Raw genomic sequence first — 15361 nt, 5'->3', positions numbered from 1 at the left:
CATACTTCCCACTTCTCATAAATTGTAAAACGCATAACCTCAGCATTTCGGAGTAGCTTCATTGACCATATAGCTCTCGCATAAAGCATTATTATATATAGCAGGCATAAGGGCATCAAAATGTAACACAGCTTCAAACAGGGAAGGGACCAGAATTTTTTTAGGGGCAAAGCTCCTTAGTGTGGGGGTCTGTCCATCCTCCGATGGTGTATGTAGGCACCGGTGGCACATACCGGAAAGAGCGGTCCTTAGAATGTCCGCTGGATGGCTGCAATTGTATATGATGAATACATGATGAAAATATGAGAGATGGCTGCACTTCGAGTGTTCACTAAATAGACGGACAGACGGGCACACAGACAGACGGATGCACCGACGGTCACATGGACGGAAGCAAGAACGAATGGGCAGACGAAAGCACGGACATACTGAGGAACGCTTCACCCCACCAATCATTCACTCTGTGGATATGCTGTTTTTTTTTTTTTACATTAGAGGCAGCTACGGTGGAAGCCGATTTATCAAAAAGTATCAGGAAGCGTTCATCCCCTCTTTCTACACAGAGAAGCTGGCTTGTAAGAACAAGTCTTGTACTAAAATATTTAGCATAATTCAATAAACTCAAGTATTTCTAGGAGAATTTTTAAAGTTCAATCCTTCATTTAATGTGAAAGGTCTACATAAGGCATCTCTCATCTTTGAAATAGATGCCAGATAAAGTTCCTTAGCAACAAGTAAGTACACAAACAGGTTAACATGACATATTTGTGATCCAGCGACACATGCAGTCACAGAAATGATTAGATTTCCCCTTTTATTTCACAAGGATGTAGAAAAAGTTCTATGTACAGTTACATGATGCAAGAAACAAGATAGGATGCGAAACCAAAACATCAATGAACATGCTGAGGACAGCTCAGTTTTTGCTGGCCAGTAAAACTTAATCACTGTCACTGGCATTACGTTTTCGTGACTCCATCTGGCCAACGTGAATTGTGAACCTGTACTCCTGGTCGCATCCCATGTAGGAGTCGCTCATGTAGTACAGCGTATATGTGTGGTCCCCAGGTGCTGGAGCCACGAAGTCAAGCTTCACCTTGGCCTTCTGCTGCAAGCTGAGCCTCTTGATGGATATGAGTGAGTTGCTTTTGGACTCGCCAATGACTACCCACCAGCCTTCCTCTCTTTTCTGAGGGAACATGGGGGCAATGACTGGTCCGACAACTTCGTCTTCCCTCTCAAGCTGGACCACGATGTTCACAGCTGAGCCGCACCGAATGTGGTCCTTACCCTGGATCTCGTACGTGAGCTCAATGTTGGGGTACCGGTTGCAGAATTTCGCCACGTCTGCCATCTGACTGTCGGTCATTTGGAGGAGCTTGTTTCGGTCTTCGTCTTCGAGTTCCATGATGTCGAATACGGTCTCGACGCCGTGCTCTTGGCATCGTTTGACAATTTCGGCTGTGAAGTGTGGCAGCTGTTTCAAGTAAGAGTCTTTGTTCCAAAGTGCCTGAGTGACCATTTGTGCCAGTTCCATGGCAGCCAGCGCTGGTGTCAGCCATCCGTTGGAACTTAACACATCCACACATGCCTGGATGAGCCGGATGGCCTTGCTGAGGATGTCTTCTGTGTCTGACTGAAGTTCAGCCGACAGCTGCATACGAGACAAGTGTGCCTGCAGGAGCAGGTTGGTTTTAACGTGCGGGTCACTGAATTTGGGATTTGTGAGCTTGTGGGGCAGTCGGTTGTACAGTTGCCTCAAAATGTTGTCTTCGTGGTGCCGGATGGGTATGTTTTCGTATTCTGCAGCTGAACTGATGATCTCCAAAAGGCCTCGGATCTTCGTTTTTGAGTTGAGTGACATGCTGAAAAGCTCGATCGTGGTGTAGTTGATGTAGTAGTAGGCAGCAATCATGCCCAAGTTGAGAGGTGCGACGTCCATCTCGTCTTCAATGCTGATGCACTTGCTTTGTTCGAGATCATTTAGCGTGTTCTCAACAAGGTCTGACAGGTGATCCGAAAGGTGGCGATGAGTGACACCTTGGAGGTTGTAGTAGTTTGGGTTCTGCGTCATCCTCCTGTACAGGAATGTCCACGTCAAGTAATCCACTGAGTCCTGCTTATTTTCAATGGTCTTGGTGACAATCTCGGCATTGAAATGGTCGTGCAAGCAGTGGTCCAGGTGGCTCTCCACCGGGAGTGGCTCGTACAAGAACTTCTTGAAGAAATCCTTCTTGGATGACTGACACAGCAGGAGGCACTTTCCGTCCTCGTCAACGAGAGGCCGGTTAGCTCTACCGACCATCTGGAGGACGTCTGTGACAGGATAGTCTTCATAGGCATGGATTTTACCATTGTAGTACTGTGTGTCCATAATTATGACAAGGTGCGCTGACAGAGACAAAGCCCAGCACAAGCTTCGGGAGACCACTACAACCTGGATGGCACCGCTGTCGAAAAGCTGCTCCACCAGGCGTTGGTCAGCTGGGCTTAAGCCTTCGTGAAGGTACGCCACTCCATTGCTCAAGGTCTCCTTCAGAGTTTTGTCTGTGATCTTGTCCAGGAAAGGCTTGAGGTCGTCCTCGGTGCAGTGCAAGAATTTTGATGCCTGCCCTTCAGAGGCAGAGTATGTGAGTACGTCGATCGCAGTGAGACGCGTCTGTTTCCGTGAAGGCACAAAGACGATGACAGGCTTCCGGGGAGAATGCCTCATGATGCCTTGATAGACGGGCTTACTCATAGAGAGAAGACGGGAAGCATTGTGGGTGATGTTGAAGCCCTGGATGTGTAGTTCCAGCAAGACGGGCCTCACGTTTGGATGGAAGTTGAAGGTGGAGTTGACGTTGGCTCCAAGCCACTGGCCAATGTCTCGAGCGTTGGCCAGAGAGGAACTGAGTGCCAGTATGCGAATCTGGCGCTCTATCTGAGACGAGATGTAGCGCATTCGAGAGCAGATCACTTCAAGCACGGGACCGTCCTCACCGCCGACCAAGTGCAGCTCATCCACGATGAACAGGTTGATGTTTTGGACATTCTTGCGTTGCTTCCATCGTCGTGAGAGGACGTCCCACTTTTCTGGGGTCCCGATGATGATGTTGCCCTTCGCAAGCAGCTTGAGGTCTGTGCCAGTTTCGCCGGTGAGGATCACAACCTGGGGAGAAAAGCACCTGTTACTCAAAATAATTATTACGACAAAAAATTAACAAATGCTGGGTTGTAATGGCCATCACTGATGACAACAATGCAGGCAGTGTAGAGCTAAGAACAGCTGCTTACATGGACGTCTCATTTCTGGTTTTACATTAAAGTGCAACCAAGGATTCATGAGCAAATATGTCTATTTGATTCTCTTTGATGACTAAGAAAGCATTAGGTACATATCACTTAGAGTTATTAAATAGTTCATTATATCAGAGCACTGACAATGCCTCCACTTCCTTTCCCCTTCCTTTAGCAGACCAATTTAGCTGTGCACTATGAAACAAGTGCTAATAAGTATGAAGACTTAGAAAGGACACAGGACAAGCCCTTACTAGCAACTGAAAATTTTTTTTTAGAATTGAACACTTTTCCATGCATATCACATATGCATGTTACCACAAACCACCCCTATTATCATGAACTAAACGAAATAACAAAAGACCACTCCCTTAACCGTTGGCAAACAACAGGAAAAACATGTGTTGTGTACATTTAAGAGTGTTCTTATCAAAATAAAAATTTTGCAGTAGCTAATAAGTGCTCGTCTAGCGTCCTTTCTAAGTCTTCGTACTTGTTGGTGCTTATTTCATAATGAACTCATACCAACATGCCCAACTGGCAGTCAACCAATTTAACTGCCCATAAGTGGAAGGTCTATATGCATATTATATACAATGTTAACTCAGAGACACAACCAAAAAAGAATGCAGGATTTACTAGTACTGCATCATATATAGATCTGCTATTAAGAAACACGCGTACATGTAGTACTTGTTGACCTGCTAACCTTACTAACTTAATGAGAAAAACGAACAACCCTCACCTTCTTGTTCAGCTGCAGAGAGAACTTCTGAGTCCAGTCAGAATATATGATCTCGGCAAGCGCTTCATTTGGAGTCACATACACACAGCGACCTTCTGGCACCTGGGAGAACAGGCGCAATATGGCAAACTCTGCACAGATGGTCTTGCCACTGCCTGTCGGAGCGCCGACAAAGACATTGTCATCACTGCTGTAGATGGCATTGAAGACTTGGGTCTGGATAGGATTGAAGAAAGGAAACTTGTCCTTGTAGAGAGCTTCAAATGTCGGGTTCCGCAAAGCAGACACAGGCAAGGGCTGCAGATCCAGCAGTTCTGTAGGTGGGGGATACTTTTCCGGAAGTATTAAGTGCCGGAATGAAACCGGAAGCTGGGTTTCTGCATTAATCCACCGGTCCGACACAATGCGTATGAAATACTGCGGCGGCAGGGGCTCAAAGACAGGAACAAAGAACTTGATGAGGTGCTCATCCTGGGAGAACTTGCTCTTCAGCAGGAAGTACTCGTGGTGAAGGATCACCTCAGAGTCCACATCTTCCACAAGAATCCAGAATGCCTCGGACGTGCCGTGGATCTTCTCGTCCCATTGGAAATCCGGCGTGATGGTCAGTTCCACACGCAACATCGATCGTGTGATTGGTTGAATGTGTGCAGCCAGCTCCAGCTTGGGAAACTGGTGGACGTATCGATGCACCAGTTTTCCCAGCTTGGGCATCCTCAGGAGCTCGCCGATCTCGCTGACGCCGAGGTCGTACAAGCGCTCCCAAGGGAAGTTCTTTTTTTCGACCTTCTTGACGACCTCATCGGGGACCTTCCTGAACTGCCGCAGTGGCGTCATGGACTGCCACATGCGCTTGTCAATCATTTTGCATAGGCTCAGTGCCTTGTCTGTCAACTGTGCCCAGCCCCGATGGAGCACAATTTCAAAGATGGCACGCATAAGACGCGCAGCACTCTGTGTCACGTACACCATGTCAGCCATCAGGGCAAGGCCCTCGAGTTTCAGCTGGGAAATGTACGCCTGCAAGAGGACATTGACTTTGGCCGTTGGCTCTTCCATGCTCTCTTTGATGGGGATCGGGACCCGCTCCATCAGTTTCTGAAGCTCGAGCTTCTCTTCCTCACGAATGGTGATGTTCCTGAACTCACCTGAGAGCGAAAATACTTTGAACAGCTCAATCTCACTCAAAGTGGGTTTGAGAAGCTGATTGTATGTGGCCATCGTGTCATAGGTGCAGTAGTAGTAGCTGGCAATCCTGCCAAGCTCTGTCACTTGCATGTTGCCCGACTTCTTGTCAAAGCGGAGCAAATTGCTTTTCTCCAGTTGCGCCGCAGCCGTGAAGATCAGGTCGGCACGCCTCTGTTCGAGCAAAGGGTCTGCCTTGATTTCATCGTGCGAGATGCCATAGAGTGTTGGTGCACGAAGCATACGGATGTAGAGGTATGTGTATCCCAGCCAAGTACATGCATCTTTCACATTCTGGATGTTGCCCAGGACAATTTCGGCATTGAGTACATCAGCAAGTTTGCTGATAAGCTGGCTCTCAATAGGCAGCTGCTGGTTGAGAAGGGAAAGGTAGTACTGAAGCTCACTGTGGTTTGTGATGAGAATGCCCTCGCCCTTAGTGTCATACTGGGGTCGCCCAGCTCTGCCAAGCATTTGGAGAACATCCAGGGCTCCCAGTTCAACCCAGCGTCCTTTCTCTGGGTTGTATATCTGGGTACCCTTGATGACGACAGTGTGGGCTGGAAGGTTGACACCCCACGCAAGGGTAGCTGTGGAAACCAGTACCTGGATGTGACGATCGGCAAACAAATCCTCCACGAGTGTACGGTCTACGCGACTCATGCCGGCATGATGGATACCAAAGCCATACGGCAGCAGGTCTTTCAGCTCAAGGTTTTTCACTTGTTCTGCCTCAGACCGGAGCACTTCCGTTGACGCAGAACCCTCTCGAAGGAAGTGTCCCAGCGTGTCCTTCTCAAGACACATGTCTCGCACAGCTCTGGCGGTTTTTCCAGTCTCTTTTCGAGAGTGAACAAAGATGAGAATCTGGTTCTTTCCAGCGTTGTCGATGACCTTCTCGTAGAGAATTTCATTCATCAACTGAAAACGCTTAATGGCCTTTTTTTCCGTGATTCCAATGTACTGCTGCTCAAGTGGCACGGGCCGGAAGCTATTGTCAAAGAAGAACAGTCCCTTGGCCGGGTTAACCCTCAGGAATGTGGCAACATCCTCATAATTGGGTAGGGTGGCACTAAGGCCTACAAGTCGGACATCCTCCTGCGTCATCTCGATGTTTCGAATCGTCCTCGCCACGAGGGCCTCCAGCACTGGACCTCGTTCGTCATGGAGCAAGTGAATCTCATCGAAAATCATGAGTCGCACAAGCTGAGTGTACGTGCGCTCCCCTCCCTTCCTGGTGATGATGTCCCACTTTTCAGGTGTGCAGACAATCACCTGGGTTGCATTTATTTGCTCCCTCGTCAGCTGGTGGTCGCCTGTCAACTCGGAAACGGTGATGTTGTACGAGTTGAGCCGCTTACTGAAGTTGCCTACCATCTCTTGTACGAGGGAACGCATCGGGGCAATGTAGATGATCTTGAACTCGTCTCCATTTATGGAGCCATCCGGGTTGATGTGCTTGCCAATCTCTCGCATCATGCAGAGAAGAGCTACGTTGGTCTTGCCAGCACCAGTTGGGGCACAGAGAAGGAGGTTTTCGTCAGACTCTAGCGCAGCTTTGTGCAAACGGCTCTGAATTCGGTTGAGGCTGCGGAACCCTTCAAAAGCAGGCTGAGCATACTTTGGCAGCTTGTCAACTGAAACGAGTGTCTCATTGGTGTCAAACGGCTTGGGCTTGAGGGCAGGAACGTGAATCTCTTCGTAGCCCTTACGCTGCTTACGGAACGATCCGTCAGGCAACTGGCACCGTTTGTTGGCCATGAAATGACTGCCATGCTGAAACGACAGGTCTTCCAGGTCCAGCATCTTGCACTGAGACATCTGTGGGACGACACTGTCTTCATCCATGTCCATGGGCTCCAGCTCGGCGTTGACACGGGCCTGCCGGGCCTGTGCCCGCCTCTCACGTTCCTCCTGCACCATGTCATCCTTCTCCGTGTTTTCGAGCTGCCTCAAGATCCGCTCAAGCTCGGGGTCTGCCTGCATCTTGTCACGCAACTTTGATCGCTCGGTGGCACTCTGGGACGAAGCCAGGAGAGTGCAGTAGAGGATCATCTGCCGATGCTGCCGCAGAACCTTGATGAAGTCAAACTGGTTGAAGCCAAGGAGCAGCACCAGTTGGTTCTCGACGTCACGATCATCAACAGCCGTCTTGAGGATGTCAAGGACCTCGCCAGCCTTTGTTTGAGCCACGACAGGGTCATCGTAAAACTTGCTCAGCTTGCGCTATTGGGTAGGAAAAAAAGGCCATGGTTTACAGCAAGAAAAAAATTGTATCCATTGACAATAAAGTAATTATTCAAAATATTCAAATATTCAATATTCAAATTATTCAAAGTAACTGAAGGTTTTTTGCAAGCAACATTGGTCTTGGTGCAGTGCTCGTCCAGTGGCAATACGGCACCAAGCATCCTTATGCTAGCCACATTCTGTCATCTGCGGAAACTAACTACTCGACAATGAAGGACTGCCTTGCTGTTATTTGAGCAATATCAAAGTTCCGACCGTATCTGTATGACCATCCATTCAGAGTCATTATGGATCATCATGCTCTCTGTTGGCTGGCCAATCTCAAAGACCCTTCAAGGCACCATACGCGATGGAGCTTGCACCTTCAAGAATTTGACATAACAGTCATATACAAGTCCGACCGCGGGCACACTGATGCCGATTGCCTTTCACGCGCTCCAGTTGCAGCGACATCGAGCGATGATGATACCGATGGCCGTTTCTTTTATGCGTTCAGTGAATCTGACTTGGCCCAACAACAGCGGAATGATTCAGAGCTTCGATATCTTATCAACAACCTTGAAGGCCTCAACTTAAGTCCATACAGGCATTCATGAGTCCAGGGTCATTTTGTCTCTACAACATCTTCTACAAAAGGAACTTCGAACCTTAGGCGATTGAACACCTGCTCGTCATTCCATCAGCGCTACGTGGTGACATTTTATCTGCCTGCCAACGACGATCTTTCCTCCGGCCACTAAGGATTCGCACGTACCCTTGCCCCGATTCGTACGCACTACTACTGGCCAAAGCTCACCCAGGATCTTAAGCATTACGTTAAAATGCGTAACCATTGCCAGCGCCGTAAAACCCTACCTGTGTGCCCCTCTGGTTTATTAAGGTCTGTTGCACCACCATCACGACCATTAGAAGAAGTCGGGATGGGCTTGCTTAGGCTCTTCCGGAAGCCACATGATGGCAACCGCTGGATCATAGTTGCTACTGACTATTCGATGAGGTATAGCAAAACGAAAGCCCTACAAAGAGGCACCGCCAATAAGATTACATATTTTTTTCATGAACAACATCGTCCTCCAACATGGAGCCCCAACAGTTGTTATCACTGACCCTTGAAACAGCTTTTACAGCCCAACTGATGCAAGACGTCATGACGCTTAGTGGAACCATTCATCGCAAAACGACCACACACCATCTACAAACGAATGATGTGACGGAGAGATTAAACAAGACGCTCGCTGGCTTGTTATTCATGTACGTCGAACACGATAACAAAAACTGGGATAATGTTCTGCCTATGTAACGTTTACTTACAACACTGCGATTCAAAGGACTACCGGGTTCACTTCTTTCCATTTGCTTCACAGCCGAGAAGCAATTACGATGCTGGATGCTATACTCTTGACTTTATCTGGCTCATGAAAAAATGTTCCGTGATTATAGATAGCACAACCTCTATCCACAGGAACACTTGACATCAAGCCAAACTGGTCACAAGAAACACGAGCTCATCGTCTACTTTTCATCTTTCTCACAATGGCACATACAGGCTGTGGCATAGCCCAACCTCGTTCCATGCCCGTGGCAATATTATACATCACTTATTATACAGCTGGATCCCTAAGAATGTATTTGTTTTCTTGGTACCTTATTTGCAGCTCGTTGCAACGCATCACTTGAAGCCTCGCGGACACATTTTTGGAACCAAATCACAAGATGTGCAAGTTTAACATTCTGCTGATGAAACTGCTTGCTTAGCTTCCATAATACAGAACTTAATGTGTCAAACAGAGTGCAGTACCTCGTACCACGCACTTTAAATAAAGGAACTCATACATATGTATTATAATGCACTTCACTGAGATAGCGACTGGTTATTAGTGCAATATGCACAACAATCCTGTAAATAGTAAAGTATAGGTTTCCAACAGACGGAGCTTTGATGTCATTCTTAAGACTGTAGTTAGGCAGATTGAATAACATCACTAGAGAATAAATTACAACCATTACCTGCATGTAGAGGAGTGTACTAGGTGGTCGACTAGTATGCAATTCCTTTCACTACCACGAGGGTGTTCAGTGCAGGATTGACAGCATAAACAGAGTATCTGCTGTCTGTTATTGAGTGTTGCTGAGGTTAGCACACTATATTCGCTATCATTAGTGTTCTCATAGGGTGCTGCACAGAAGTCAGGTCGGTAGCTCTCAAGGAGCTGCAACTATATCTTATAGAATCATGCTGGCATCAGCAGCAGAAGTGCAGGCGCCTATTGTTGACCCTGGCAGTCGTGAAACTGGACAAATAGAGGTGAATAGTTTAGAAGTACGGTCGAGTCGCTCAAGACTCCTTATGACACTGCGAACGTATGTACACAAGTAAGAACACATTAGGAATAAACGAATACGCGTGATGTGCAGTTCAGGACTATACATAACTTGCAAGTACGTCACACCGCAGAACTGTGGAATAAGATCTCGGCATGCGCCATCATCGCCGAGTCAAGCCGTGTGGATCTCGCATTTCCCGTCAACGATGTAGGTCGCAATGGCGATTTGCGCCATGTTTGACAGCAACACGTGATGTGTAAAAGAGATAAAGAAGAACCAGAAGCAGCACTGTTTGCCAAAGGTGATCACAAAACCGTGCACGGAAGAGCTGTCAGAGAAGCGAAGCACATGGCTTATGCCCACAAAAGCAAGAAGGACATCAAGACATTGAACAAAATACACGTGCGGGTGTCACTTCTTAACAGGCATGTTCGCAAATCTTGTGTGAAGCTGCTTCAGCCATTACGTGCAACATCATAGACTCTGACACTGCAGACATGGAGGATCAGAGTTCACCAGTCAACATTGCATTGCTGCTGGCAGCATAATGCCTTGAATTATTCCCCTTCACCATAAGCCCGAGGCAAACAATCACAACGCTCAGATTACACCAAACGATCTTCCGTGCCAACGTTTACACGGCGTAGTCCTGGTCACGGAGATGTATGTGCTCAGTGGACTCGGTAATGACGGACGGAAGACAGGAACTGATGACATTTGCAAGATACGTATAGCGTGTGTGCCGGGTATATATATATATATCTGAGGAAGTGCATAGCACAGGCAACCCAGCAATTCTCTAAGCATTTTTCGAGGTGGTGGCGCCCTCTTTGACGCGGTGCGGGTACCAGCCGCATGTTTCGGCAACGTTTTTCGCGATTTTGAGTAAATTATCGGGATTAGGTCTCGGTTACTTCTGTAGCTTATATTATTGTAGACTTTGTTACATTGTCTCGCAGTACTTTTCAGCACTGTTGGCCTTATTTTAGCCCTATACTGACTACTGCGTGACCATGCGACCCGAGACTGTTGATGAACGACAAGCCTAAAGTGCTCCGCACTTTCAAAAAGCAAGCAACTTTCCCGCTTAGTACCGACCTGCAGCCAATAGGCGTCGATCTCGCGCGGATGCAACCCGCTCTTGGATCCCTTGCGACCTCCTTCGCGGCCAGCGATCAGGTTGGTTGCCTGCAGAGTGGTGTCCAGGTGGGCCTCTTCACCTTCGGCCTCGTCGTTCGAGTCGTCCTCGCGCACCTCGCCCACGATCTCGTCCTCCTCTTCATCCGACTCCTCAAACTGCACGTTGACGCCGTACGTCTCGTCGATGTTTTCCTCCACGACGGGTTGCTTGTCATCGACACCGTAGTCGGTGATCTTCTTGCACAAGTTGACGAGCAACGCGAACCGTTCCTCGGCTACGGGTCCCAGCAGCGCCTCGGTCTCCTTGCGACGTTCTCCTTCCTTGATGCGGTCGCTCTTGAGAACCGCGAGGACTTCGTCGGCGGCACCGCAGAGGATGTCGCGAGGCTGATCGCCCAACGCCTCTTGGATGAAGCTCAGCAGGACCTCGTAAGTCTGCTTCGTCTCCGTGGTCTTGGGTCGGTACAGGATGCCGACGACGTCTTCCACGCCCTCGGAGAGCAGCGACTGGCCTTTCAGCTTGGCGGCGTCGTAGCGGCTTTCGTCGGACGCCTTCTTCTGCTGCTGTTGCTGCTGCTTTTTGGACTTGCGTTCGTCTTTGCTGGGTTTGGTGCGTTGGTAGCGGTCTCCCATGCGGGAGCCCTCGAGCTTCCCGACGAGAGACACCACTTCGCCTGTCGCCTCATCGCGGGGCCGACGCTCGATGAGACGAGTGTCGGCCTGGAGCACAAGGTTGGAGTTTGCTTTGTACTCGTACTGAAGCGAACGTGCGGCGACGTCCGCCATGTTTTGCGCCGATTCGCTTGCGTTTGAAAACTTGGCTTGACTCGACTAGGTTTGTAATAAAACGTACAACCGACTGTGCCACTAAAACGCTTGTTTGTCACGTTATTTTTATAAACTTGTTTTTGTACAACTTTATGTGATGATACTTGTTAATGTTTAACATTTTAATGGTAAAGTGAAATGTTAACTAAATGCGTACAGATACATAGCCTTTGAGATTGCAAACGCTCGTAGACAATTTCGAAGGTCAAAAAGCAACTGCGGGGTAGCGATGTTTTGTTGTCAAAAATAGTCAAAAGCTATTAATACGTGAATTATGTTCTAGACTAAATTATTCAAATATATTTAACTTGTAATTTTAGATTATCTTACACACGCTCGTAGGCAATGTAAGCTTGCGGAGCGGACCCCACGTGGAGCCGCCGTTGGCGTCCCGCGATTCTCTCCTTTCAACTGGCGTAATGGCTGCCGACAGCATGCAAGCAGCGACAGCGTCCCTCGTTTTCCAGTATTTGAGCGGCGTCGACAAAGCGCTCGCCAACCAGTTCCAGAAGAAACGACGCGCCAAGCCCCTGCCCGCAGGAGTCGCGCAGCTCGACAAGGTGGTGAGCTCGTACTTCGAAGGGCAGCCTCATCAGCGCAAACTACTGCTGCAGCTGGCGCCATGTGGTGCTGCCGGCACTGCGTCAAAGCACGACGTGTCTTCCTCCGATGATTCTTCGAGCGAAGAAGAGGCCAAGCCAGCGAAGCCGGTCAACTCGGCAACGCCTAAAGGAAACACAAATTCCAAGGTAAACGCGAAAACGCCCGCCTCTAATCAGAAGCCTAAGCCCAGTGCTCCGGCACAGCACAGCGAGGACTCGGATTCGGACTCCGATTCCTCCGAAGATGAAGCACCGAAGGGCAAGACGACACCAGCGGTCACGCCGAAACAGGGGGCTGTTCAATCGAAGGCCCCTGGCAAGCGAGCCAAGCCCGAGAGCGACTCGTCCGACAGTTCCGACTCCGAAGCCGCAGCACCGCCGAGTAAGAAGCCTGCCGTTCCGACACCAGTGCTCAAGGCGGCTCCCAAGAAACCCCAGCAATCGAAGAAGGACGAAGACAGCTCGAGCAGCTCTGACGACGACGACGATCCCAGAAACAAAGCTGCGCTGACAAAGCAAGCAACGCCGCAGGCCAAGCCGGTGGCACCGAAAAAACCGGCTTCGACTCAGAAGAAGCAACAGGACAGTTCTTCCGACTCTTCGTCTGACGACGAAGCCTCGAAGCCACCTCCCGCCAAGAAGCAAGCAACCGCGAAGGCTACGCCAAAGGCCCAGAATGCTGCATCGTCAGCCAAGAAGGCTGCTACCAAGAAGAACGAATCTTCTAGCTCTGACAGTTCTGACGAGTCTGAACCACAGAAGAAGTCGGCTGTGACTCCAAAAAGCGCCGCCGCGGCGCCTGCCGGTAAGGCCGCCACACCAAAAGTGACGCCGGCCAAGCCTCAGAATGACAGCGACTCGTCTTCGGAAAGCGAGGATGATCAGCCTCCCAAGAAAGTGGTCAAGCCTGCGGCCGCTGGCGCCAAGAAGACTCCGTTGAAGGTGTCCATTGGTCCCGCCAAGAAGACTCCGCAGGCTAAGAAGAAAGAGTCGAGCGACAGCTCCTCCGACGACGAAGCACCACCACCCAAGGCGACCCCTGGTAAGCCGGCTGCGAAGCAGGCACCGGCTAAGCAGGCTGCCAAAGACAGCTCTAGCTCTGAGAGTGATTCTGAAGATGACGAGCCGGCGAAATCAGTGGCTGCTGCCAAGGGCAAGCAGCCGTTATCAAAGCCATCACCTAAACCAGCACAAGCGAAGCAAGACAGTTCGGATTCAGATAGCGACTCGGAGGAAACATCGAAACCGATACCTGTCAAAGCCGCTGCAAAACCAGCGCCAGCAAAGAAGCTAGCACAGACAAAGAAGGAGAGCTCGTCAGACTCGGACAGCGACTCCGAGGAAGAGTCGAAGCCGGCCCCGCCAAAGGCGGCCGCAAAGTCAGCACCAGCTAAGAAGCCAGCCCAAACAAAAAAAGATAGCTCTTCAGACTCTGACAGCGACTCTGAGGATGAAAAGCCAGCGCCTCCCAAACCCAGTGCAACTAAGTCGAGTGCCGTAAAGAAGCCGACTCCTGCGAAGAAACAGGCAGAATCTTCTTCCGACAGCAGTGATGAGGATGAAGCTCCCAAGAAGCCTCAGGGCAAGAGTCCCTCCGCATCGGCTATACCGTCGAAAACTCCTCCTGGGAAAAGAACGCCAGTTGCCGCTAAGCCTCAGCAAGACTCCTCTTCATCCGACAGTGACGACGACGACAACAGATGGCCAGCGAAAAAGCCCGTGGTGACCCCAAAGAACACCCCAGCTTCAACACCCAAGGCAACACCTGCGTCTCAAAAGAAGTCTCAGAAGAAACAAGAATCTTCCTCGTCAGATGACAGTGACGAAGAAGCGCCTGCAAAAACCTCGTCTGCGAAAAAGCCGAAGAAGCCCGCTGGGAAAAAGAAATCGTCGTCTTCATCGGAAGACAGCGAAGATGAAGAGCCGGCAGTAAAGAAGGCTGGGAAGCCTTTGCAAGGCAAGACATCGACGCCAAAAGCAACCCAGAACAATGCGGAAGACTCTAGCGAGGACGAAAGCGAGGAAGAGTCAAACAAAGGCAAGAAGAAAGCGCAGAGTACACCGATGCTTAACGGTACTGGCAAGCCTAGTTCCCCCGAGAAAGGAAGAAAGAGCTCGCCGTTTCGGAGAGTGAAAGCTGAGAAAGTGCACATCGACCCCAAACTGCGCGACAACTCTTTCGAAGCCAAGGCAGGTGCTCGGGGATCCTGGGGAGAAAAGGCCTACAGCGTGTTGAAAAACGTCAAGGGCAAGGACTTCAGGCACGAGAAAACGAAGAAGAAGAGAGGAACGTACTCGGGTGGAAGCATCGACACTGGTGTCAACTCGATACGCTTCGACGAGTGAAGATCTGCAGCACAGCTCTTCAGCAATTGTACAGGGCAAGTTGTTTGTCACACTGTTTTTAATCTCTCCCAGGGTCTGCATTCTTCTGATCCGTGCGCTGCTATGGATTGACTAGGCGCACTTGGGAGATCGGCTCTTGAACTGTCTGCAGTCTTTGTTTCCATACCATTATCTATGGAGGCATGCACATCACATAATGTTGTCATTAAAGGGTTGTTTCAGGCCGTCACATTGACTTCTTCTATCACTATGCTCAACGCCACAGGAACAGCCTTCGCTGCCGCCTGAGAGTTTGAGTCAACCATGTTTAATTTAGTGTCATGTAATGTGAAACAAAGTGTGCAGTCACGAGTAGAAGTTCAGATACCACTGATACTATTGCTGCCACTGGCACCTGGCATTATATCCTGTGCTCTGCTATGGCTCCGGTGATAGTGCACATGTATCTGGATGTTATATAAGGTGTTCTAATCGTTAAACAGCAAGATCTTTATAAAAACAGAATTATGCCAAGCAAGTCTTGTGCATATTACTTATAGTATGCTGAATTAGTCAGTACTGTTATTCTTTTATTAAGGTTTTTTTGGTCAATTATATTTGTAGGCTGACAAGCACACACCTAATTATCAAATTGTCAATGAGGGACTTGTAGACATGCTCG

The 15361-nt window shown here is 49.3% G+C and overlaps 2 protein-coding genes across 2 annotated transcripts; one reads left to right on the top strand and one right to left on the bottom strand.

The window, feature by feature from the left end:
* Window positions 1-795: 795 nt before the first annotated feature.
* Brr2 (U5 small nuclear ribonucleoprotein l(3)72Ab) lies at window positions 796-11744 on the bottom strand. Its single transcript, XM_037418343.2, has 3 exons — window positions 10883-11744; window positions 4025-7435; window positions 796-3151 (listed from the first exon to the last, which is right to left on the bottom strand). Exons 1-3 carry the CDS (start codon window positions 11708-11710, stop codon window positions 941-943), a joined length of 6450 nt encoding a protein of 2149 aa, XP_037274240.2. The 5' UTR covers window positions 11711-11744; the 3' UTR covers window positions 796-940.
* A 398-nt stretch (window positions 11745-12142) lies between these two features.
* On the top strand, window positions 12143-14929 carry LOC119166949 (uncharacterized). Its single transcript, XM_037418344.2, has one exon. It carries the CDS (start codon window positions 12172-12174, stop codon window positions 14698-14700), a length of 2529 nt encoding a protein of 842 aa, XP_037274241.2. The 5' UTR covers window positions 12143-12171; the 3' UTR covers window positions 14701-14929.
* Window positions 14930-15361: the final 432 nt, after the last annotated feature.

The sequence above is a fragment of the Rhipicephalus microplus genome, chromosome 6 (assembly GCF_043290135.1).
Source record: "Rhipicephalus microplus isolate Deutch F79 chromosome 6, USDA_Rmic, whole genome shotgun sequence".
NCBI lineage: Eukaryota > Metazoa > Arthropoda > Arachnida > Ixodida > Ixodidae > Rhipicephalus > Rhipicephalus microplus.
This window is presented reverse-complemented; position numbering and strand designations above follow the sequence as displayed.